This window comes from Xiphophorus hellerii, chromosome 12 (assembly GCF_003331165.1).
Source record: "Xiphophorus hellerii strain 12219 chromosome 12, Xiphophorus_hellerii-4.1, whole genome shotgun sequence".
Taxonomy (NCBI): Eukaryota; Metazoa; Chordata; class Actinopteri; order Cyprinodontiformes; family Poeciliidae; genus Xiphophorus; species Xiphophorus hellerii.
In genome coordinates, this window is record NC_045683.1 from 23,744,164 (window position 1) to 23,769,848 (window position 25,685).

The 25,685-nt window shown below is 39.4% G+C and overlaps 3 protein-coding genes across 3 annotated transcripts; 1 reads left to right on the forward strand and 2 right to left on the reverse strand.

Annotated features, from left to right (window-relative positions):
* Window positions 1-956: 956 nt before the first annotated feature.
* On the forward strand, window positions 957-4,993 carry LOC116729667 (4-hydroxyphenylpyruvate dioxygenase-like; the record flags this gene model as incomplete). Its single annotated transcript, XM_032578343.1, has 14 exons — window positions 957-1,109; window positions 1,254-1,280; window positions 1,500-1,562; window positions 1,803-1,907; window positions 2,211-2,253; window positions 2,864-2,946; window positions 3,061-3,150; window positions 3,244-3,347; window positions 3,431-3,508; window positions 3,955-4,117; window positions 4,193-4,264; window positions 4,340-4,462; window positions 4,556-4,672; window positions 4,754-4,993. Coding segments are annotated over 14 exons (1,332 nt in total), but the record flags the coding sequence as incomplete, so codon positions are not given.
* A 1,336-nt stretch (window positions 4,994-6,329) lies between these two features.
* LOC116729189 (histone-lysine N-methyltransferase SETD1B-A-like) lies at window positions 6,330-17,861 on the reverse strand. The gene is made up of 17 exons (XM_032577560.1): window positions 17,416-17,861; window positions 17,208-17,312; window positions 16,037-16,307; window positions 15,843-15,955; window positions 14,195-15,187; window positions 12,758-13,465; window positions 11,763-11,861; window positions 11,624-11,678; window positions 11,366-11,538; window positions 10,402-10,528; window positions 9,942-10,319; window positions 8,791-9,798; window positions 8,207-8,370; window positions 8,002-8,127; window positions 7,311-7,430; window positions 7,012-7,149; window positions 6,330-6,907 (listed from the first exon to the last, which is right to left on the reverse strand). Exons 1-17 carry the CDS (start codon window positions 17,551-17,553, stop codon window positions 6,734-6,736), a joined length of 4,890 nt encoding a protein of 1,629 aa, XP_032433451.1. The 5' UTR covers window positions 17,554-17,861; the 3' UTR covers window positions 6,330-6,733.
* A 1,265-nt stretch (window positions 17,862-19,126) lies between these two features.
* On the reverse strand, window positions 19,127-23,699 carry LOC116729592 (calcium release-activated calcium channel protein 1-like). The gene is made up of 2 exons (XM_032578243.1): window positions 23,362-23,699; window positions 19,127-21,477 (listed from the first exon to the last, which is right to left on the reverse strand). The coding sequence occupies exons 1-2, from the start codon at window positions 23,473-23,475 to the stop codon at window positions 20,938-20,940; spliced, it is 654 nt and encodes a 217-aa protein (XP_032434134.1). The 5' UTR covers window positions 23,476-23,699; the 3' UTR covers window positions 19,127-20,937.
* Between the last annotated feature and the right edge of the window lie 1,986 nt (window positions 23,700-25,685).

Here is a 25,685-nt window from a genome sequence, read left to right on the forward strand (position 1 = left end):
GCACTCGAAAAATTGAAGAAAATCCCTATAAACAGAGGAAAGTATTATAAAATTAACTTTGGAAGGTATTAAATATAATAAAAAAAATTTAATTAAATTACATTTTTAAGAGATGTTTTACTTCATTTTAATCAGAGTTTGCATACATGCATTAAAATGTAGTTATCCTGTCCTGAAAACTGGCTGCAAATCAATAGGAATTTGTCTTCCATTGGTTTTGAATTGGGGATGTTTTCAAAGAAATTACATCAAATCATCATCTTTAAAATTTCTCAGAAATAAAATAACAGTTTCAGCATTAAAACCATACAATTAAATTTAACTGCATGCGACCCAAACAGTGACCCTGCAGATATGCAAGTAGGTTATGACTTCAAAATTTAGCATCCACATAAAAAATATATACTTTTTAACTGCATGTGTATTGACAGTTTAAGTCAAATCAACCTCAATTTTATGTAGACAGCTCACAGTTGATGCTGACAGCATTCGTGCTTTTATGATTAGTTTACCGACACCAATGTATTTTTTCCAGACGATTGATTTCGTGGGAATGGGGAGCATTTCAAGGCACGCTCAGCCTCACCCCCAGAGAGCCAATGGGAGCCCAGGATGCGTGAACCTCCTCTTGCCACTAAACACTAACATATGGGACTCAAATTACTCTAGAAAAATCACGCTGTAATCCTAAACCTGTGGACAATGACTGTATCTGTGCAGATTAAATTAGATAGTCATTTATTAAAGCGTCACAACACCTGATATACTGCGTTTTAAGGCAAGACAAAGAGACATGATTGATTGCTGGGGGAAAAAAACACAGATATTGACTTTAGATTGATATTAAAAGTGATGTGATATTTACTATAAGCATCAAAGTAAGTATTACTGCTCTTGGAGTGAATGAAGAGACTGGGAAGTCCAACCAGTCTACTCAAATATTGTCCAAGTGATCATTGTATAACAGCAAACGTAGTTCTCTGTCCTCCACCAATACCCGCTCCTTATTGGTGGGAGTGTGTTCAAAAACGTCTTGCTCGCCTTTTAAATTCAGGCGTTCGCTGCGGGTCTCATTCTGGCAGCCGGGTCAGATCAACGCAGACAAGATGGTAAGTTTCTAATTTATTAAACTTTATGGGTCTCATTTACTGTGAACCATCACAAACAGTGAAATGTATGTTATATTTGTCTGTTTATTCTTGATTTAGCTGTTTGTATCTAAAAATGAACAATATTTCTTCTTTTTGCAACAGACAACGTACACAGACAAAGGCGAAAAGGTAATTAACCAGCTAATTTGTGTTGTACTGAATATAGATTTTTTTCATTATTATTATTATTTATCTGTCACTGGACAAAGATAAAACCAGATTTTAATGCAATTTATATTTTAAGATGTGTTTCTATTGGATTTGGGTAATAATGAATGTAATTTAGGGTTACAAAGAAGTACTCCATTAAAAAGCCCCTTTTTTTTACTAATTTTCTTCTGTCTCCAGCATGAGCACGGCAAGTTCATCTGCTTCGATCATCTAACATTCTGGGTTGGAAATGCAAAGCAGGTAATTTATCTCATAAATCCTCACGTTCGTGTTACATACATATTGCTGTCAGTTCTTTTCAGGGGTAAAACAAACAGCTTTTTTATTAATACCACATACTGATTTCCCCCAAACTGCAAGGGAAACGGTCACCGGAAGATGGAGCTATAACACACAAATTCAAACTCAGCTCGTTGTGCAATCGTGCCAAATTTGAGGTATTCCGTCACAAAGGGATGCAATAATCATTGTCGCCAACAGGCTGCGTCGTATTACTGCAACAAGCTCGGATTTGAGCCGCTGGCTTACCGAGGCCTGGAGACGGGCAGCCGTGACGTGGCGTCCCACGCAGTGAAACAAGGGAAGGTGAGGAGAACCTGGAGGAACGTCACACTGCACCACAAAAAAAATAAAATAAAAAATGAAAATCAATAAATGTTTGATGGATAATTGCAGGAGTATTAATGATTTCACCACAATTAATGAATTTATTTTGATCCACTCACAAATCTGTCCTAAGAATAAACTGGTTGGGATTATTAAACCCAGCAGCAGCTTTGTCAGGAAGACTTTAGCACATTCTGTTTTGCAGATCTGCACAGAAAAGATGAAGGTGAAGTCAGATTAAGGACTTGCTTTTATCTCGTTTCTGTTTTCTCTGTTTCACAGATCATTTATGTCTTCTCGTCTGCTCTGAATCCTGGTAACAAAGGTAAAGCACTGATCAAGAATTGTGACATTTTTTTAAGTCCAGGATTGTCCTTTTTAAATGTTACTGGTGTATGCAAATCAAATAATGTTTCAAGATGTTCTTGAGAGAGAAAACTAAAGATGGTTTAAAACATTAAATATTTCTTATTCAATTCAAACCTCAGTGCTTTTCTAGGCTCAAATTTATACTTGTTTGTTGTTTTTTTTGCTGCAGTTTTTATAACATCTTGGACATTTGAGTAAAAATATTAATCTGAAGAATCTCAAATAATAACTGGGTTTTACGTTCCAGTAACTATGAAACAGGAATCTTAAAACTGACTTCTGACTTTCAATTCTTGTACAGCTGATTTATTTTAAGCTCCATACGGCCTGGTCTTGTTAACTAAATGTGGATTTGTTATAGCATGGTTTGCAAATAATATGATTTTGGCTTAAATCCTGTTATTTAAATTAAAAAAAAAAGTTTTAGTGATCTGGTTTGTATTTTATCCTGTTTTAGTTCGTCCATATTTATTCACGCCATAAAAACTTGACTTTTCAAGAATGTGTAGAAACCCTGAATATAAAGGCTGATCGTATGTGGCTAATAAAAGCGTCTTTATCTCCAGAGATGGGGGATCATCTGGTGAAACATGGGGATGGAGTGAAAGACATTGCATTTACAGTGGAGGACTGTGACTTCCTGGTTCAGGTAAGGCAGCAGGTTTTGCTACCCTGATGTTTTTAAAATCTCTTTCAGGGTAAACATAAAAGATTTTAAGTCAAACACCTCAATCATGCATTTTTTTATTATATTTTTTTACAGAAAGCCAGTGAGCGAGGGGCAATTATTATCAAAGAGCCCCACACTCTGGAGGACAAGAACGGGAAAATCCGGCTGGCTGTGCTTCAAACGGTACGTTGAGCATATTTTTATTCAAACCCGACATTTTAGTCATTATGATGCTTCCTGTAAGAAATAAATCATCTTTTAATTTTTGCGCTGCAGTATGGAGATACCACCCATACGTTTGTGGAGAGGAAAGGATACAAGGGATTGTTCCTGCCCGGTTTCCATCCCCCTCTGTTCAAAGACCCTTTACTACCCAAACTGTGAGTAGGCATCTTGCTTTAAAATATAACACACATCCCTGAATCAGAGCCAAAGATTGAATTTTTCTTCTGTTGATTTGCAGACCGAGTGGAAAACTGGACTTCATCGATCACGTTGTGGGAAACCAATCAGATGATGAGATGGTTCCAATTGTAGAATGGTAGCGATTGGTCGCATCTTAATTTGTCAGAACTCGACGAGATGGAGGTCTGCAGAAATCCGCACTAGGGGAAGGGGCTTATGGGTGGAGATTACGCAACTCTCCTTTTCTGGCACGAACCAGGCATCTGGATGACTCTGCAGTTTTAAGAGGGGCTTCAGTGGTTCTTCACATATGGAACTGGTTTTTACCCCTATTATTCAGAAAAGGGCTGAAATGAGGCAGTTCTCTAAATGAGCAACCTCATTGGTTCATTCAAGTCTTGCAAGTCTTAGTTTTTTTTTAATGCATATTCCAGTGGAAAACAGAAGCTACATATTTGAAATCATTTAACAGAGGAGGTAAAAGAGAACTGTGTCTGACGTTTTGTTATGTTGTGCAGTTGTAAGAAGTTTGGATTTGCATTTCTAAGGATCTCAGTCGTTGGTTGGTTCCTGGTCCAACAGGTATCAGAGGAACCTCCTCTTTCACCGCTTCTGGTCGGTGGACGACAAACAGCTCCAGACAGAATTCAGCGCCCTGCGCTCCATTGTAGTGGCGAACTACGAGGAGACGGTGAAGATGCCGATCAACGAGCCTGCCAAGGGGAAGAGAAAGTCTCAGATCCAGGCACGTGTACTGAAGTCGGCTCTGATTAAAAGCAAAAAAAACCGAATATGTGGATTTAAAGTTCTTTCCTTCCAGGAATATGTGGAGTACTACGGAGGTCCAGGAGTGCAGCATATCGCCATGAACACGTCAGACATCATCACATCAGTAAGACTCTACAACTCTGAGTTGTAAATCTATATTAGCCAGGAAGACTAACTATTAAATCCAATTTACTGTTAGATTCGCAACCTGAAGGAGCGAGGGACGGAGTTTATGACAGTGCCAGAAACTTACTACGATCAGCTGAGGGAGAAGCTGAAACATTCAAAGGTCAAAATCGCCGAGAACCTGGACGTCCTGCAGGTCAGACCTACACCTGAAGACAACTGGGTGACTTGTGTCTATGTTTATCATGCTGAACAGATAAACTGTTCTTTCTAATCCTTTTATTTCCAGGAACTGAAAATCTTGGTGGACTATGATGACAAAGGTTATTTACTTCAGATCTTCACCAAGCCAGTTCAGGACCGTCCCACGGTTTTCCTGGAGGTCATTCAGAGACACAATCACCAGGTGAGGGATAACCCTGGGAAACCCATTACTTAGCCTACTGAGCACAGAAAATAATTATAAACTGTTCATTTTCCACTCCAGGGCTTTGGTGCAGGAAATTTCAAGTCTCTTTTTGAAGCCATTGAGGCAGACCAGCATGCTCGGGGAAATCTGACCATCCTGACACCAAACGGAGACACAAAGAGCATGTGAAGCAACCCATTAATGGTTTTTGCATCTTAAAAAACCACAAGAATTATTCTTAACAAATAGTACTGATCAAGTTCCCAGTGAGTTACTCCGTCCAGTCTCTGATAATAAAATGCACATTGAGCACCTGGGCAATTCTCAGGATCTTTATTTCTTTTTTTTTCTTTCTTATGCTTAATCACTTTTTGTAGGTGTTATCTATTTTGGCAGTACAAAAATTCCTACTTGGCAAATCTCCCCAATGTGTATTTTAAAAAACAGAAAGTTTAAAGCCCTAATGTGGATTTTACTCCACAAAATATTTACAGGCTTGACTCAAACCATCAAGAAGAATATGCCGATGTTGTCCTTATGGCACAATTTCACCAAAAGTGCCCAAAAATATGCCAAATGGTTATTTCACCTAAAAGGGGGTGTTATGCATTATTGTAGCACTCTCTCAAGACATTTACTCTGCATCTTCAAAATATGTCATTGTGCACATCATGAAATCACTAGAAAAAGTAGAAAATGAGCTCATCTGGATCCTTTTGGCTCCATTTAAGGGAATTTTTTACAAAAAAAGAGGTGAAAACGTTTTTCAACTGTTGACAAAACTTTGTCAACAAATGTAAGGGGGGGGGAAAAATATCAATAAAAAACCTGTGCAAACTATTGTTGAAAAAAATATGACTACGAGACTGTAAACAAATGTGCAAGTATAAAAGCAAGAAGCTATATATAAACAGTCACAAAATAAAAAAACATAAATAAACACTCTACAACAAAGTAATAGAGAAACACTGCCCTGCTCCACATCTTCCTCTCTTCAGTGCCGAGTAAATTATGATGGCGAGTAAATGTTAGTGGGATGAGACGGGGAAGGAAAGTTCATTGCTAAGTTTTCTAATTGCAATATAGTAAATTATTTCCAAAAAGTAGAAGTATGACTTACTCATGGACCGGGTTCACAAGATTCCTCGTTTTCTTCCTCCTGCACTTCAAACTCCACCTTGTTTTGAGACTCGTCGACCTCAACATCACTCGGTGCTACACCGAATCCTTTCTAAAGCTTGCAAAACCACGAATTTCCTCTTCTGCGCCATATTTGTTGTTACTCAACGCAAAAACCACAACCGGAAAGATATCTCCAAAACAAGTGTTGACTATGCGTAAAGCTACCCATTACCTGTCACGCACGGAAATTACGTCACCAGACAACGTCTCACAAAGTCGGGGTGATGCGTTGTTAGAAAGGTGAGTGCCTCCAATTTCTAATGATGTCGATACAAATCTGCAGGTGATGAGACAACTAGCGTCTTTTCTGTAGCCTGTAGGTAGATTCGGCAATGCCTGATGGAGCTTTAAATGTCCTCACGTGTTTAGAATAATAAAATCCTAAATATTTGTGCAAAAATTATTTTTGGTGACTTGTTTTTAAAAGCATTAAAAACACTTTTTGCAAGTGTTTTGAGAGAAAAACATCGACCGTGTTTGACTTTGTTTATTTAACATATTTAACATGTGTACAAAACCACGTGGCATATCAAGAGCCAAAAATACATCAGTTTGTACAGTTTTAAGGCACACATAATAGCAAAAGATGAAAATCATGTCAAAAAACAAAAATACATAAAATGCATTTTACCAGATTTTACACATGATAGAGTTTATTCAGCTGATTGTTTCAAAGCATGCAGAGATAAACTATTGCTCCAAATACTTTTTTCATTCCTTTCTTCATCAAATTTAAAAGCCTTTTCTTTACTGTGCATAATCAACCCGTCGGCAGTTTTTAGCAACTGTGCAGTTGTAAACAGCAGCTATGGTCCGGTGAGAGAGCTTTTCAGGACCCCAGAGGATTTTTGCATAATAAGGAGAGTTAATTAGAGATCAGTTCAAGGATCCTCTGCAGCTATCGGCTCCACAAAGACAAGGAATCTTTGTGTCTTCAATGGGAAACTTGTAGTCATACGTAATTTCTTCGTTGACGCTAATCGGCTGCCGGGAGTAAATCACAATCTTCTTCTGAGACTCCACTGTGATGATCTTTGCATAACAGTTAGGCTGTAAAGATAACAAGACATCCAGAAAAGAATATTTTAATTGTCAATACAATATAAAGGTATTTAATAATCACTTGTTGCTTTTAGCACCCGCTATGTACCCACATTACAGCTGTGGTTGATAAACCTGGCTAAGTTTCCACATTTGGTTGCATCAATGATGGCGTCCTGGTCGACGCGGAACAAATAGCTGCTTCCGATGCCTTCGTCCTCATATCTCTGCTCCCTCATGTCTGCAATGACCTACACAAAGAGTGTGATGATACACTGCTGCACTTACACCACTGGAAATTACCAAGAACAACCAGAGGGTCCCCGAGGAACTTCTCAGAAAAAAAAAAACATTCAGTGGAAATGATTTGTCAGTAAACATCTGTCAGATGAATTTATCTGATTGTTTTTACCTGTCTGATGAGCTGCCCCACATATTCAATCACCATCTCATCTGCTGCTATGGGCTCCATGGCAAACAGGCCCCACTCATGGATTAAACTCCGACTGAAACGAATCCTCTTCTTTCGAAACTATCAGAATATGAAAGGATTTAGACTACAGCTCCACATGCCACCAATGTCTTGGTTACTTTTTACTGCTGTGTGGAGGGCAAATATCTACATCACCTTCTGATGAACCAAAGTAATAAAAGCTAATTTTATGCTAATTAACACATACAAATGTTTATTAACCATAAATACAGAATGAAAGATACATTTTCTGCAGCTTTCTGTAACACTCAGCAATTCTAATTATATTCAGATTTTTATTTTATTTTAATTTTTTTTAAAAAAAACTTCTAGCAAACTCATTCAGTGATATGATTATTTGAGAATTGTTGTGGATAAAATTGTCTCAGGATGACTTAGCCTAAAAACATACACAAAGAGAAGTTGGATTTCTGATTAGCGCTTATTGCAGCGTTCGTCATTTGATTCTGCTCACATCAAGACACTGTCCAACAGAAAAATAGGACTTAAACAAAAACCTCATGTTTGGAGCTTATCAATTTTACATTTCTAATTCCGTCTTCTACTACTTTAAAGACAAGTGATTTCATGGCCTTAATAACTCATTTCCATCAGTTAAACAATTGTTTACCTTCAGCTGGTTGAACTTAACCAGGTCGCTATAGCAGCTGAAAGAGGACAGCAGGCGGCGCTGTTCAGACCTGAAGTCGGATCCAGATCGCAGTGAAGTGGGTTGCTGTACAGGAATGCATAAACCCTGTGAAGGAACACCTTGACCTTTAATAAAACAGGCGCTACACAGAGATTAATGCATTTTATAATCCTTTCCTCCCTACCTGATCCAGTGCAGGGTGAAGGTCAGCAGGAGGCTTGGTGTTTAGGAGATATTTGATCTTGTCCTTCCTGCTGATTCTGTAGAAACCTTCACTGCGAGCGCAGCCTGTCCTGTGGACTGGCTGCCCCTGGCTTTCCTCGCTGCTCTCCGTCAGGACCTTAGTCAGTAAACAGGAGTTAAGGAAAGGAAGCAAAGATCGTGTATACAAGAGGTATTATATTCCTCGAATATTTTAATTTTTCACTCTACTTTCTAAATATTGAATGTATTATATATGAAATTCCTGGGAATAATACAAATTAGTGAACAATTGTGAAACGGCAAGAAAAAGAATAATGGCTACCAATATTTTTGGGGGGGGAAAAGACTTTGTGACACTTCTGACACTTTGTGCTTGTAGCTGGAAAGAATTAGAAAAAAATCCAAGCGGTGCAAATATTTTACTAAATTATGACATGTACCTTTTAAGCATTTCTATAGTTAAAAGGGATTTAAACACATTTCTTTTAAATGAATATTTGAATTAACATATCTAATCTCTATAGTGTGTCTGTGATCCAGCACTATAGAGAACAAAAAGGATATGAGGATGAGGAATCCAGAAGGTGTCACTGAGCCACCCAGCACTGTTATCCTGCTCCTGCAGCCTTTCATAGGTACTCTGCAGATGTCTGGCATCCTCTTCATCCAAACCGTCCCTACAGATGTTATGAAGGATATTATACTCCTCACATTGTGAACGTCTTCTCAGCCGATGATATTGACACGACCAATTTATTCCCTTAAACAATCTTTGACGAAGGCGGGCCCTCTTTCTCCGCCTCAGCCTCCTCCACAGTTTTTGCCTCGATGAGGGTTTGACGTCGTTATAAAGCCCCGGCATATTCTCCAGTCCCCGCAAGGGTTTTGTTCTCACACCTGAACCTATGCGTTCACGGTTTCCATCGGCAGAGTCAAATGAAGATTCAGAAAGACTGGATGGAGAGGATATAGGGAAAGGAGAAACACGATGAAGGCTGTCATGTAGCAAAGGAAGAGACATCTGTGTCTTTCTCCTGTGGACAATGTCTCTTCTAGGTAAGAAGATGTCCCTTCCCGGAGTTTTTGGGGGAGTGATATACGGATTGCTCGACAGTGGTAGAACATCTGGAGGGCTGCGGAGAGGTGAAAAAACTGTGTTTCCCTCGAAAGTTGCAGTCGTTTGACCAATTGTTGACATACTGCTGTAAGTCCATCCACCGCTTTCCTCCCTCCCAGGAGTTTTAGGCTTTTCCTCGAACGATGGGTAGGAGGGAGGCGGGAAATGGAAAGAAGCTAGAAGAATATCACTACTTGCTGGGGAGAGAGACATGACTTCACTGACTTCATCCGAGTCTAAATCGATCAGTTCGGCAGCGATCCCCTTGCCTGGTGTGGGTGGCCTCTCCACTTCTTCCAGAGGTGCTGGAGACGCCGGTTTGCTTTTGATCAAATTGTCAGGGTCACTGTCCACCAAGCTGCCGGTGGGAGTGAGTGGCCTCAGGTCGTCTATGCCCTCCACAGACTCTGGAGTCCATGCACAGCGTCTTGATTGCACACAGAGACCTGACTCCGCTGATTAACAAAACAAAGAAGAAAACAGATTTACTTATGTTCAATCAAGAAAACTTCTACTCATTAAGGTTTGAGAAAAAGCAGAATCTTGGAAAAATTACTACAACTTTAGAAAAAAATACAAAACACTCTGAAACAATTACCTTCCAGTCCTATAGGTAAAATGAGCTCTGAGTCTGAATGCTCACCGGGCTGGAGCTCCACCATGGAGTCCACATCGCTGCAGTTCTGCTCCATCTGATCCCTACGGCGTGACTCTAACCAGTCCTCCAAGTCCAGCTCCAGCTGAGCTCCAGGCGTTAGAGGAGCAGAGGGAGTCACAATGAGCTCCAGCTCCACCGACTCTTCATCAGAAGATATCACAATGCATTTGTCATCGCTCCTGTCATCCTCCTCTTGCTCCTCCTCCTCCTCGGTGTCATCATGTTGTGAACTGAGGTCGGAAGACAAGTCATCAAAGCTTTCTGAGGACTCCGACGAGTAGTCGAGTTCTTCTGAGGTGCTGCTCTCTGATAATCTCTCTGCAAATTAAGATGAAATTATTGACTAGTATATGATAAGTTAGATATTTTTTGTGATGAGCGTAATGACCCTTTAAGAAACCTCTTCCAAGGCGCTGTCCCTCGGTACTAGTCCGGCAGACAACAGCATCCTCATCTTCAAACCTTTTCTGTGCTGATGTCCTTTCTTCACATCGCTGACCAACATCATCTCCATCATCTCTGTCAGACTAATTAAAGTGTATCTTATATGCCACAGTTTTATCAAATTCAAACTTAACAGTTTAAGACATCGATGCAAAAAAACAAAATCTTAGAAAGTATACCTGTCTAGTTTCAAGCGCAAATATCTTAGTAAACTTGAAATAACTAATTTACAAGAAACTTTTCAACAAGATATAGGAGCTTGTTTTAAGTCCATAATCGCTTAACATTGATTTAAAAAGTACTACATCAACTGGAATATTTTCTCACTCATAACACGGGAAAAATGTTTTGTTGTACGTGGAAAAATCTGCCAGTGGAAATAGTACATTTTTAAAATCAATATTAAGGAATTATTTACTGAAAACAAGCTCATTTATCTTGATGAAACGTTGATTTTAAGCTAGTTGTCTTATTTCAGGTGTACTAAGATATTTGCACTAGAAACTAGACGGAAAACACTTGCTAAGATTTAGTGTTTTTGAGTTCATATTAAATGACATCAGGACGACATTCTAACAACAGATGCTCTAATCAAAAATGTTAACTTCTGATTTCCACTTTTTGTAAATTGGCTGACTTAGTCAATTTGATAAGAAAGTCTAAACAACAGTATTCAAAATATGTAAGAGTTCATTAATTATTCATATTACAAGCACAGACAACATCAGTTGTAACTGGTAGCGATAATGTATCACATAATCACTGATCAGAAAGAAAATGGTATTTCTGAGTTTCCGACCAGCCAGGCACCGGTCACTGCTGCTGAAAATCAGCTGATTCCTCATCATGGATTTATAGGTTCTTCTCTAACTATAAGTGATAATTTTATTGCCTACTCTAATTACTTTACAAGCATTTACCATAAGAACTGGGATAATAGCTTCTACTTGGTCTGTCATCTGCTGGTTATCATTATGTGTATTGTCTTCTTCCTTCTCTTCATCATCACTGTCCAGCTCCAGAGGTCTGGCATGTCTGCGTTTGGCTGCGTCTGATTTCTCCACATCATCATCCTCCTGCTGCAACTTTAAAGCTGAAACAAATATTTGGACACAGGTTGGTAAAAGGGAAATGTTCTGGTCTGGTAACAAGAAGATAAAAATAATAAATACTACAACCTTTCTGGGCAGAACTTGACTGGTTTTCTATTTCCTCTGATCGTTTTCTTTTTACCTGTACAAAAAGTGTTTCAGCATGAATAATTCATTCACTCTGCAGTGGTGTAGCAGTGTGTCTAATATTGGAAAAATATTTTACCCTGAATGAAGGCAAAGGAGGTTTTTTGCCCTTCTCACTAATATGGCTGAGGAGATTCATGACGCCTGATGCTCCACTTTTCACAGGAGAAACCTGGACCTTGAATGAGAAAGTGTACACTCATGATGCAAAAATGTATTTGCTTGTAGGGTTGCAACTAACTGGTTGGAGAGGAGAGAGAGGAGAGGGAGAAAAGGGAGAAGGTAGCAGAGAGACAGAAAAGAATGGGCTAGTGAGTGAGAAAACAAGGTGCATCTTAAGCTGGATGTGATGTCATTCTGGAGACACTGGCCAGCTGCCTCCACTTCCAATCAGCACCAATTAGAAGCTCTAGAATAGGGATGTTAAAGACCCAGAGGAAAGGCCTTGGGCCGTAACACGGTTAATCTAAAAATGGTCAACAGATGTATTTCTGATATTGTATAAAAAGGTTAAAGTGAAAAATCTGCCGAAGGTACCAAAACGTTTTTATCCGATTAATCAATAAATCGTCAGATTAATCAAGAACTATAATAATAGTTATGATTTTTTGTTTAATAAATCCCATTTTACGTTATCCCATGCGTTGCTTCCCTTTGATTTGTTATGGTTCCAGAGCCAGACCATAACAACCCACTACTGCGCTCTAAAGGTGCCTAAAAAGAGGTTATTTTTTTGCAGCATTTGAACCGGGTGAAGCTAAAACTAGGCAACTTGAGGAGTTTTGGATTGAATATATTTAAAAAAGTTTTTTCTTATCTTAAAATCAAAATGTTAACATTTTTGCAGAGTTTTGGCTTAATTTGGCTTAATCTTTCAGCAATTGGTCTTTTTTGGGTCTGTATACTTCCACGCCATTAATCAATTACTAAATTAGTTGGGGGTAATTTGAATAATTGATTCATCTCAATTAATCTGATTAATTGAGCCCTATTTCAGCCCTATTTGCTTGACACACAAAACATTTTCCCAAATCAATTCATCAGGGCATTAATCTTACAATACAACAAGCAAACCTTTTTCTTCTCTTGACAGTCCCACCAGTCCTCAAACGCCCTAAAAGCCACTCCTTCAATCGTTCTCCGGGTGATGTCTTTCCTGATGATGGATTTCAGCTCATCCATGAGAATGTCTAAAACCTTCTCCACTGTTATTTTATGGCGGTGTTCCTGTGCAGGACTGTAGTTTGGTGGTGGCACGAAGGGGTTAAAAGAGGGAAAAGGCGGGGCGAGCCAGGGTGGTCGAGGGAACGGGAAAGGTGGTGCGCCCCTGAGCCTCGGAGGTAATGGTGCTGCAGGCTGCACAGGTGCAGGGTATATGGGCAAAGGAGGTGGAAGGGGTCCAGGTAAAGGTGGAGGAGGAACCAGAAAGGTTGGCGGGGGAGGCGCAATGGAAGGAGGAGGTTGAATAGGAGTAGGTGGGATGGGGATGCCCCGAGGTGGGATCCAGCCTGGAGGTGGGATAGGGATGGTGCCATTCGGTAGGCGAGGAGGGACAGGAGGGATAGGTGGAGGGAAGGGAGGGATAGGGAAAGAGGCTTGTGGAGGATGTGAACATCTGACTGAAACTGGAGGAGCAGCTATGGGGAGGCTGGGTAGAGTGGGATTAGTGAGAGAAGCTGCAGAGGGAGATTTAGGGAATGAGGATGTGTCTTTTGCTGGTAGCAGAGATCCAGATTGGAAAGTATGTGGAAGATGTATATCTTTATCTACAGCATAATGTTCCTGAGGAACAAACAAACAAAAACAACATATAACATAAATATTACAAATGCAAATAAAATAGTTATTTTAGTATCTACATGATATGGTGCCTTGAAAAAGCTTTTATCAGTCTAGAACTTTGTCTTGTCACATTTTTGTGGAATACCAACATAAAATTACATGTTTGTAAAGCAGAGCAAGAACAATCTATGGTTTAATTTTTTTAAATGAAAATCTATGGGGTGTACATTTGTGTTCACCCCCCTCTACTCACATACCCCTAAACAAAATCAAATGTAAAAGATTCCCTTCAGAAGAAACTGCGTGTCCAGCAGCTGTGTGTAATTTGATCTCAGAATATCCCAGGCTTTGGAGATCTCAATGAGTCCTGTTCAATCAATCATCCAAAAATGAAAATGATACCAGTATGCCACATGTTAACTGATCAGAACATGTCAGAATCGATGGAAACATGGAGAGAGGTAAATATAGGAAAATCCAGGGGAAAAAAATAAAATAAAATAAATTCAGCCAAGGCTCCAACAGCGTGGCCTACAGTCCCTTAGAGCTGGCTACTGTCTCCAGACCTAAATTTACATTTTGCAGCGAAGCTTGATGTGACTGATCTTTAGTGTTTTGCAAAGACAAACAGGCTGTATATTGCTTGTTCAGGGGGAGCCTGAAACGAGTATAAAACCTTTAGCAAGGCATCGTATCTGAAATGCTCATGCAGAAAAATAGAAAAATTACCTTTGAGGATGAAATCCATGGAGGAGTTTCAGTGTCTTCCTGCTGTGTTACATGAACTCTGCTTTCCGAAGGTTCAGACTCAGAGGGAGTGGGAGACTGGGAGTTTGCTTCCAGAAACAAAACAGCTCGATTGGTTTCATCCTCTTCGTTTTCAATGAGCAGCGATGGACTGATATTCCCCACATCGAGGCAGGGGCGATGGTGGCTGCTGGTAGAGGAGTCATTAGGTGACAGAGAGCAAAAAAGCAAATCCTCCGAGAAAACACGCTTAGGAGTGCAACGACTGGATGCAGGGCTGTCTGGAGAGGGTTCATCAGCCTTTAAAGTTTTCCTATCCAAGAATAAAGCATCAGAAATCTGACTGTTTATCAGCAAACTTTCAATGCGGGAGTCCAAACTCTCCACCGCGAGCTGCTGCTCTCTGTGTGGGACGTTTACTGCAGTTTGACTGTCAGCTGTGAAATGAATGCTCCGGAGGCTGACAGCGTTGTGCGAGGAAATCACAGAAGAAGAGCTACCCGTGTGTTCTGACTGCTGAAGACCAGAGGCAGGACTGCAGGGGGGCTCGTTGTAGGCAGAGCATTTCGCTTCGTCACGCCACACTGCGAGCTGCTTTTGATTCGAGGGCGGGTTCAGAGGCTGCGGCTGGCTACTCTTAAACAGAAGGCTGACATTTGAAGGCGGGCGAGATCCCCTGTGATGCCTCACGGGTCTAAAACGGCAAAGCACTCGTCTTAAATGTTTATGAAGACTATAGCTGGAAGGCTCTCCCTGAAGGACAGGAGTCGCCTGAAGGCTGGAGTAGCAGGAGTCCTGGGAGAGAGGAGTCGCAGACAGGCAGGGAGTGCGGGGGGTTCCCTGAGATTGTGGCGTTAGGCCCAGGCTGCAAGGAGTGTCCCCCCAAATGCTGGAGTAGGCTGTGTCCAGGGAGAGGGGTGTGGCAATGCTGGCAGGGCTGGAGGCATTTCCTGACTGCTGAGCGGTTGTGCTGGTCTACAACAGGAGGGACAGATGAGGGAAACAACATGAAGCCAGAATGTTATTAAGCCTCTGGTAGGGCTGGGCGAAATGGCTTCAAAATGAAACCTCTGATATTTTCATACCGGATCCAACTTTCAATTTTCATCAGGGTTTCTGGAATCTTTACCATGATTTATTAAGATTTTTTCCAATTCAATTTGATATTCAACTAAAGAATACTTTAGTGATCCAAAAAAGAAAATAAATGCTGCTACAACTCATATTCATTCAAATCCTTCAGAGAGTTTAAGACCATTATGAATCAAATTGAACACCTGTATCAGAACACAAATGTACAAAAGACAATAAATTGGCGATTAATTTGCTCTTACCCAGGAAGGACGTTAAAAAGCTAGCTAGCTGGCTATCGAGGGTATATTAGCAGCTAGCTCCTAGTAGCCACAACTGCATTGAGTCACAGAAAGCAATGAAGATGTGTGCGCGAGCGACTTTTTCCAAGTTTAGCCTGACAGCCTAAATGGACATCACTCTGAACTTTAGTAAGCCAAGGCGAGCAATGGTGAAAAAAAGTCCAGACTTTCAACCCAAAGGATTTGATAAATCGATAAAATGGATTTATCACCCAGCCCTAGCATGTGGTGTCAGCGTTCAAAGCATTATTGTTTACCAACAGGTTGTCGACTAAGCTCTGCAGGGCGCGCTCACTGCTTCCCACAGGCAGCGTCCAGGGAGTATATGGGCCGTTAAACAGCAGCTGGAGATATCTCGTCCTTTTCTCACCTGAGGAAATCTTTGATTAGTCAGTTAATCAAAGACAATTACATCTACCTAAATGTAAGAGGGAAAACAAACCATTTTTACCTTTAGAATCGATTTCCACATGTATGATGTTTCCCATCACAGATGTCTGATGAAGGTGCCGCACGGCGTTCTTTGCAGCTCTCACCGTGTCAAAGACGACCTTCGAAACCCCCAGATGCTTCTTGTTCTTCGGGTGGTAAAATATTTCCACTTCTTCGACTTTACCATACTTCTGGCACATATTTGTGAGGAATGTTTCCCTCACATTATCATTTAACCTGCAAAATGTCACTTCCTTGGGAGGAACAGGCCCAACGTACCACTCATCGATCTAGAAAGACATACATAAACATTAATTTGGTTTTTTTTCAAGTCCCTTTACAGGCACATCTAAAAAGATAATTAACAGAAGTTAATTTACTCCAAACATGAAATTCAATTTTAAATTTTAACTTATCACATATGGACTCAGGGTTGTTTCTATTATTTTAATGATCATAGCCTACAGTTAAATAAAAAACTTTTTTTTCAGAAAAAAACCCCTAAAGATTTCCTCTTAGAGCTCTTATTCCAGCTGAAATTTATGCCTTCAGAAGGTTAATTTCATAATCATCTCAATGCAGCAGCTACCTTTACTTGCTGTACACCTTTTTATTTTCACCCTACTATTTTCTTCCACTGTACTTTTTTCTCAAGATGCTTGTTTTTTTTTAATGTTCAAAACCCATCGACATAATGCACATTTTAAAAAAGCAGTCCGACTCAGTTGCACATCCCTTGAATCATTAGGCCGATGTCGCTATTTCTAATAACTGCACAGTGTTTTTTGTTTTAGGCTTGTTTTATTATATATTATTTTAACAGTTTAGGAACTTTTTCTGTTACACCTGAATTTCCCATTTGCAGGACGATAACGACTCTTTTTATTCTATTCTTCTGCAGCACTCTGAACAGCCAGATGACATTTTGTTGCTTCCCCTCTTAGTGGAGGGTGTCACTGACTGGCAGCAAGTCAACAGACCAACATAAGATTTCTGTGATGAAAATATATATATTTTTTATTGATATTCAATTGAAATTGTCTACATATATTTGGATCTTTGATTAGCTCATAATCCTCAAAATGAACTGAAATAAGTGCTTTTTGAAGCTTAATGAAATAAGTAAACTTTTGATAATATTTTTAATTTAATGCTATGTGCCTGTATGTATGGCTACATACGAAAAGTACCTTATATTTAGCAACCAACAGATCAGTCTTGTTGTATTTACTCCACAGGCGGCAGACTCTGGGATCTCTGACGGTGTCCACAGGAAACAGACCTAAATCCTCAACCTGACAACGAAAAAAAATACTTATTATTATCGTGGAATATAAAACGAACTAATTTGAATGTTTAGGCAAAAGATGGACGCAATAACTGGAGGTTAATACTTACGGGTATGTTAAAATATTGTCCATCAAAGCGACACACTTTGTATAGTCCTTTAGTTAAGGCAGGGTCAATGATTAATTTGCAACTTTTCCACTGCTGAGGAGGTGTCTCTGTCTCTGTAAATTGGTTTTCGCTTTCCATTACATTAGTCAAAACCTGTGAGAACGTAAAAAATAAAGGCCATATGGCGTCATTTTGCACCACGGTCAACGCCGCTGTAAGCTAGCAGAAATGAGTCCTCCAGCAGAGGTTAACACACCCGAACAGGTGATGGAGAGCATCACCTGTGTCCATATCTGAAAGATAACAGGCTGTGAAACGAAACATACTCAAATACCCAAAGTTAGTCCAAGCGAAACACTTCTTATCTCGCTTACCTGTACCGAAGTTTTGTCTTTTGAACAGGCAACATTGTTGCAAAGCTGTTAAAAATTTTCGGTGATTTTTTTTTTTTTTTTTTACACGTCGTCGCGCTGGTAGGATAATGGATTCATCCGCCAGGAGGCAGAAACAGAGAATGTAATGTAGATCCTGGGGCCTTGCGGAAGAACACCGAAAGAGTGGAGGTACATGGAAAGTGCAACTAGGGAAATATCCCTCCCTTATCCCAACTTCTTAATGAAAAAAATATGCTTAAGGAATTTTATACAAAAATCTAAATATAGATTGAGCAATTTTATAGAAAATTACTTGTTTTATTTCTGTATAATAATTAAGTTCTAATACATTCATGACGAGTATTGCAGTCATAAAATGTGTTGTGTGTGTAATAGACTGCAAGAAGAAACTGTATTTATAGTCTGTATCAGGTTTCTTTCACTGTCCATATACTTCACTTTTATTTTTTCGTTTTTAAATATTATCTATATCTAATCCAATAGCACATGCTGAGCTCAACATTCACTTCAACCAAAGAAAAAAGGAAACTCAGAGACAACACTTTGTATAGTTTTACATTGAACATCAATTTTGTTATCCACCTTCAACAGGGTTAAATCTTAGCATACGTCATGCAAATTTGAGATCTGTTAAAACATTTTTAACCCAAATAATACTTGTTTAATAATTTAATTCAAATTTATAACACAACTCTGTTGTGTTAAGCCAAGCCAGACCTGGATCAGTCCATATTTTACCAATGAATATTTGCTAAATAACCTGATTTAGTTTAACTCCGGAGGTTTACATAAAGCTCTGCATTTTGAAATTTAAGTTCAACACATTCTAGAGCTTTGCGTCTAAAAATGCTGATGCATCCAATTGTGGTGGGCGCGCTAACCGTGTCTTCAGCGAGGAGAATGTCATTGTTGCTGCAAACAGGAAGACGTCTCCTCAAAAAACTGATCGTTGAAACACAGCAAATGGACTTTTGGTTTATGAAAAACAATATTGAAAATTTGTGCAGAGAAAGTCTTAGCAAAAAAACAAACAAAAAAAGAAATCTTTTTTAGTTTAGTAAAGAAAAATGGTTTGTGGGTCTTTGTTGTGACAGATGCTCATGGCTGAAAGCCTTGACCTAATTTAAACCACGATGTCCCCACGTTTCCTGTGTGATTGATTCTACTGTGACCCAACTTCAGCTGCTCTCTAAAGTGTTGCATTGTTTCCCTCTGCATTTTTAGACATGCCAATGAGAATGTCAGGGATGCATAAATAAATATATTTTATTCCCAAACTGATCCAAAGGTAACATGACTAGAAACACACGGAAGCGAAACTGGAAACAGAGCATTTAATGAACCGTACCTTCAAGCCGTGCTTTCAAAACACACAGTAGGCATACAATCGATTTAATAAATAAGCACAGAAAGGAAAAGTGTCACGGAAGATTGCTTTCTGATTAATTCTGTGAGTAATTACCTCGCAACCAGACATTTGGTAAGGCGCTGATGCATTCCTGTGAGTTTTTGGTGTTTGACTAAATGACAAAAGTGAAAATTAAAACATTTAAATACTGAAAATGACAAGCAGGACAATTACAAAGCTCTGTACAACCTATGAGCAGGTTGTCAGCAATACATACGCAAATGACCCTATAAAATAACACAACCTTGATATCAACAGAAAAGTGTAACCATATTCCAACAAAGTGTGGCATCACCATTAGAACTCAAAGTGCACAGACAAATAAACTTTGTAAAGACAGCGTCTCATGCAGCTTTGCTACGGAGAGACAACTGCAGCCTCAGCCACGTCGAAGCGTTCATTGTTGTGGACACGAAAAAAACACAGGCCACCTTCCGCAACATAAACAATCCGTAACCATGCTTCAGCTTGTAAACTACTGCACAAAATGTACAAAACACACAAATTTGCAAATAACAATTTAAACAATATGATGCTCCGCAAAAGTTGTTCAAGAACACTTTCTCTAAAGTCAGTCACCACTTCTTGATTTACAGTGTATTTGATTAAAACAAACAAACAGGACAGTATGGAAATGAAAACATGGAGAAAAAAAGGGTGTTCTTAATTAACAGTTTAACAGTTGTTGTGATATTTAACTTATTTAAAGTTTATTGTCAAAAATGCATCAGTCAATTTATCCTTGATCAATGCAGTGCATGCAGAATTGATTGGCAGGTCAAAGGTTACCTACTTTCATGGACTAATCACTATGGTCCAGGAAAGGCATCTTTATTATACAATGCCCTGAACTGCAAATACAACATTTCTATATATTTTGTTTGGTTTTTTTTCTCAAATACTGCTGAATGTCTTTCCCCAAAAATGATCTTTGGTAATTTTTGAAAAAAGCTAAACGTAAATCCCAGAGATGAACCCTGAAAACGGTTCTTTAGTTCAACAGGTTCGGTAATAAAACATTCAGCGATTTAGTCGTATTGAAAATAACAAAAAACAAATGCAATGCAATCATTTCACTCATTAACTAACAAGAAAACAAGGTGGGAAAAACTGAATGCTGCACTATTGACATGCAGCAACCTGTAGCATGTCTGAGAAGAAAACAGCACTTTGACAGAGGTATACATTAGATAGTGCAGACTCCACACAGCCTAAAATACTGAATTTGAGAGAAATATTGATTCAACTTATCCCAGTTTTCATCTTAGAACATGTGGCATTTTCAAATCTATTTAAAATAAAGCATGTTGTGCACAATTACCCACACTTGCCCTCTTCAGCTGACTTTGTCATTTCCCTCATCAACAAGAAGGTACTCAAAGTGACACATCCAGTTGCTTACAGATTAACAAATGGCTGCTAGAGTAAAATACAGATCTTTATATTATAGCAAATAAAATGTGTAAACCACCCCAGCATCTCAGTGCTTTTGAAATTTTATCTCACAAATCACGCGTTTTTATCTTGTCAGGATGTCGGCAACTAAAAATGGTTTAATTCCCTGCATATAAAAGTAAATCAAATTTTGTAGACATCCAATACGTAGAAAAGGATTGAGCTGTGAAATGCATGCTGTGACTCATCAGAAGAAATATCAACATTAAAAAAAAAAAAAAGCCTTTTTATAAGGGAAGTCTGCATGAAGTCGATAGGTTACAGTTACGGGAAATGTCCGGCTGCCTTCAGCTCGTCGTTCTCGGCCCCGTGATTCAGCTGTTTCTGGAGCTGAATGACCTGGTCCAGCTCTCGGATCTGCCGGTCCGTTTTGTGGCTGACTAGCGTGCGGTAGAAGTGGACAGCGAAGACGATGAAGACAAGTCCGAACGGCACCATTATGCAGGTGGACGCGATGGCTGCCGCCTCGCCGGAGCTGATGGTGGTGTTGGTTTCCTTTTTGAGCGGCAGGAACTTCACCCAGCAAAGGAGCATGACCTCAGTCAGGAACAGGAGGGTGCCGATGACCGTGGAGAAGGCCCAGGCCAGCTCTATGTGGCGGTGCATGCGCTCGTGGGGGGACTCGTTGACGGAGTTGAGGTTGTGAACGTTGCTGACGGCCTCCAGGTTCGGGAGGATGCAGGTGCTGATCATGAGGGCGAACAAATGCACGGCGACCAGAACCGTGGTGCAGGCGCTGAAGGCGATCAGCAGTCCGGGAGGATACGTGTGAGTGGGCTCCAGCTGTACCTCCACCATGGCAACCTGGGAGAAAACATCGAGAAGTGTTTAAGCAACAACAACAACAACAACAACCAGTAAAGATTTTTCTTTTATTTAGTTCTGTCATTTTGAAATTGCGAGATAATTATTCTGGTGACATGAGAGAAACGATTGCTTCTTTTCTTAGAATAATATTATTTCATCAATGTTTTTCTAATTCATTTTATAACTGTGGATATTTGATGTTAAACTTTGATTCGTATAAATGGAATCAGTTTCATGGTCTGTACTGTCAACTCAGTTCTAATGATGGACACATTATTTTTCCTCCCACTAGAGTCCCTTTCTTTGCTTTAGACATGCATCAAAAATTTTATTTCCTCAAATAAATGCATTAACAATTAATCTATTAATTCTTGATCACAATAAGTTCATGCCTCTATTCATTACCCATAACCTGTTATCCTTGCAGGCTGCCAAAGATTTAAAACTGGGAAAGGTCACCAAACTCAAGTGCAGAAAAAAGCCTTCACCCCAGATGACTGAATCATACTTTGGGATCTTTACTTGTAAAAAGTAATGAAATAAAATGTTTCTCATTATCCTTCGTAAGTATATGTTACTTTGTGTCAATCTATCACAACAAATCAAATAGAACACAATGTTTGTGGGTATAATGAAACCAAACATATAAAAAAAAAACTTTTGCATCTCTCATATATGCACTAAAAATAGTTTTCTGTATCTATTAAATGTTTTTGTACTTCAGGATGCAACACGGTCTCAGTAAATAGACATGGTGTGTTACTTTTCCTTCATGACACTTCAGTTCAGCTAACACCTTTTCTTCAAAGCATTTTCTTTCCACTTCGGCTATATTTGGCACGCTGGCAACGAAGTGAGCAAATATTTACGGTACCTTGAAAAAAGTATTTATACCCTTGGAGTATTTTACATTTTGCCACATTTCAACTGGGTCTTTTATAAAAAAAAAATTTTAAAACAAAAGTCTGAAAAGTGTCAGTGTTTATGCTTTTAGTCCTGAAACCAGAGTCCTTCACAGCAATTACAGCTGCAGGTCTCTTGCTGCTGTACTGTTCGGGGTGATCTGAATTATTTTTATTTTTTTCCTGCAGTACTCTGTACGCAAGTGAAAAAGTTCAGTGTTTGTATCATTAGTTCTCTTTTTCCTGTAAAGTAACATGAGATTACCTCTCTTGTAAACTTTTGTTATATAAAACTGCACTGAACTCTCCACCCGAGCTGTGAATGTCCGCAACTACTCCAGAGTTTCCACAAGCGTTCTGGCTGCTTCTCTAATCAATGATGTCTTCGACCAGCCTGTCAGTTCAAATGGACGTCCTCGTCTTGTAACTTTTTCTTCTGAGATGTACTGTTTAATTTTTAAATAAATTGAGCATTAATTGCTCCACAGAAAGTTCAAAGTTCGAGACATTACTAACCACTTCTGCTTTAAACTGATCCAGAACTTTGACCAATCTGCTGTTCATGATGATAGTTTGTTCCCCCCCCCCTTAACAAACCTATTATACCTTCACAGAGCAGCTGAATCTGAATGCAGGCACCACAGGATTTTATTTAGGGGTAGCTGAATATGAATACATATGCACATAATCATTTTCAGTGTTTTTAATCGCATTTATACTTGTGCACGACTTTATGTTGGAGCGTAGAATTAAAACCCAATCAGTTACACTAATTGTTGAGGTTGCAGCTTGACTGAAGTCGGAAAAGCTGAGAGAGGAGCGAATACTTTTGGCGCTCGCCTGTTGGCCATTATAAAGGAGGGATCGTAGCTGAAAACAATAATCTGCGTCACACGCAAAAAAACTCTCCGGGTGTTGGTGCCCACGGCCTGTGAAGCTGCGCATTATATGTGTGAAAACTTAAACCTCACTTACTCACCATTGCGAAACCCGACAGCAGAGCCGAAGTGCGGCTGGTGGCTTTGAGCTTAGCTCGGCTCAAGTACAACTTTCTCCAGGACAGCGCCTGCATGGAGTGCTCGTTCAGGCTCATTCTGACAGCTGTTCCAGGATAGACCGAAAAGTTTTCCTGACGACGCGGAAATATGCTCCCAGACAACACGCTTGGAGTCGACGTAGGAGCTTCGGCCCCGGCCGGGTGCTAAAAATAAGACTCCTATAGGGCAGCTCTGAAAATCTGTCAAAAACTTCTCCGCAACAGCTGACTGTGGAAGTCTATGAGGAGGAAACTCAAGATACCCACAATTCAATGCTGCTCGCAGCCGCTGCAACTGTCAGGTCTGCCCCCTCCGCTTCCCCTTCCCTCTGAAAAATAAATTGTTTGACATCATTGCTCTCTTTGATGCCCTTTCTTTTTTCGTTTTCGTTCATTCTTTAGTTGATTTAAGCTAATCTTCTGCGTGTGCAGTCGGTCTTTATGGTGCACACAACTTGGTCACCTTGAGATTTAGTTGAAGTAAACCTCTGCATTATTGCTATAAGGTGAATTAAAAACAAACTGTCTTTTTCCACAGAGAGACCAACGAGAGGCCGGTTCAACTCTAAAAATGTATAACTGGGTAAATATAAATGTTATTGTGCGATTCTACGCTCCACTTTAGTAAGTAGACCCATTCAATTGCAGGCAATGGCATGACAGCGACTCAATTCATGTAGATATTTTACTTTCTGCCTTCAAATAGAGCATTATAATGGAGAATAAAGACGATTTAGGTGAGCTTAATTATATGGGATCATTGTTGGTGACTGAGGCACGCTTGTCTGAGTACTTTGGAAACTGCTGATCTCATGGGAATTTCAGATATAGCCATTTATTTGACTTATGGTCTGAAATATCCATTGAGCATATCCATATGGATGCCCATTCCAGAGGTCAGATGGACTGGTTGGATATGACATAAAGGCAACAGTAGCTCGAATAATTATTTCTTGTAACCAGTTTATGTAAAATACCAGCAAACTCATCCTACATTTCCTGAACACTTACAAAAATTAGGCAATTTTTTGGTCTGACGAGTCTCTGTTTCAGTTTCAGCTAACTACATTCAAATGGAGGGGGTCAAAAATATAAGCAACAGGAAAGCACATCAATCCTAATTTCTGTCTTCGATCATTGGCTTAGGCTGCTGCTGATGGTGGTGGTAAAATACTACAATAGATTTATTCTTGGCACATTCTGGACCCTTTGCTACAATCTGAGCGTTGTTTAAACTCCGCATTCTGAGTATTGCCACTGGCTGTGTCCATCTCTATACGACCACAGTGTAGTCATCTTCTGATGGCTTGTTCCATCTGTTTTAACGCACCATGTCACAAAGCTCAAACGGTCTCAAACTGATTTGTTGACAGTAACAATGAGTAAGAAGGCTGTACTGCAATGGGCTCCACAGTCGCCACGTTTAAGTTCAGTAAAGCACCTCCGCATGTGGTGGAGAAGGAGATAAACGAATCTTAGTTTCATAGCTGACAAATCTACAGGAATTGTGTGATGATGTCACGTCAAACAGACCTAGATTTATGATTTACATTGTTAATCTATGACATGAAACGTGTTTTAGAATGCTACCTATTACCCCACACAAATGATTTTTACTTTATGTTGGTACAAATGGTAAGAACAGACGTATTAATATTAAATGCACATCTAATTCTGTGCAGCATTTGCACTTAGATGCATTAACTGTGCATCTAAGTGCATGAACAGTTGTGCTCATCAATGATTATTTGTGAAGACGGAGAAGGAGAAACAATATCAGAGACACTAGATGGTGCCAAAGAAAAGCATTTCACCAACATTTCACAATTGAACTGCACAATTGTCAGTCACCATTGTACTTATGTAAGATAGATAAATGCTGAGAGAGCCACTGTTACCTACATAGGCGTACTGGTGCTGTACTCAAATTAAACATTATTGTAACCCATTATTGTTGATTGCATTTATGTTTGAACTAATGTTTAAATATGTATTTGTTACTGGTTTTACCCACGAAATCTAATAAAATCTGTTTATTTTCCATTACATTCCATATACACAAAAAACTGAATTTCTCTGAGATATATAAATGTTACTGTGAAACATTTGTTAAATAGTTAGATAGTCTAAGAGATAAAAAGTAATTACTTAGTTTAAGAAAAGAATACAGTTAAATAAAGATCGGGGCAATGTTTACAAAAGATGTTTAAATATTCAGTTTGCATGTCTAGTTACAAGTCTTCCTCTACATTGGTAAAGGTTAACGT

Excerpts from the sequence above, each read along its gene's own strand:
- LOC116729189 (XM_032577560.1), bottom strand. The coding sequence starts at position 17,553 with ATGGAAAGCGAAAACCAATTTACAGAGACAGAGACACCTCCTCAGCAG. Across the intron at positions 15,956-16,036 it reads TGTGGAAATCGATTCTAAAG|GTGAGAAAAGGACGAGATAT; the intron begins GTAAAAATGGTT and ends AGATTTCCTCAG. Across the intron at positions 11,679-11,762 it reads CTCCTTTGCCTTCATTCAGG|GTAAAAAGAAAACGATCAGA; the intron begins GTAAAATATTTT and ends CTTTTTGTACAG.
- LOC116729592 (XM_032578243.1), bottom strand. The coding sequence starts at position 23,475 with ATGAGCCTGAACGAGCACTCCATGCAGGCGCTGTCCTGGAGAAAGTTG. Across the intron at positions 21,478-23,361 it reads TGCTGTCGGGTTTCGCAATG|GTTGCCATGGTGGAGGTACA; the intron begins GTGAGTAAGTGA and ends GTTTTCTCCCAG.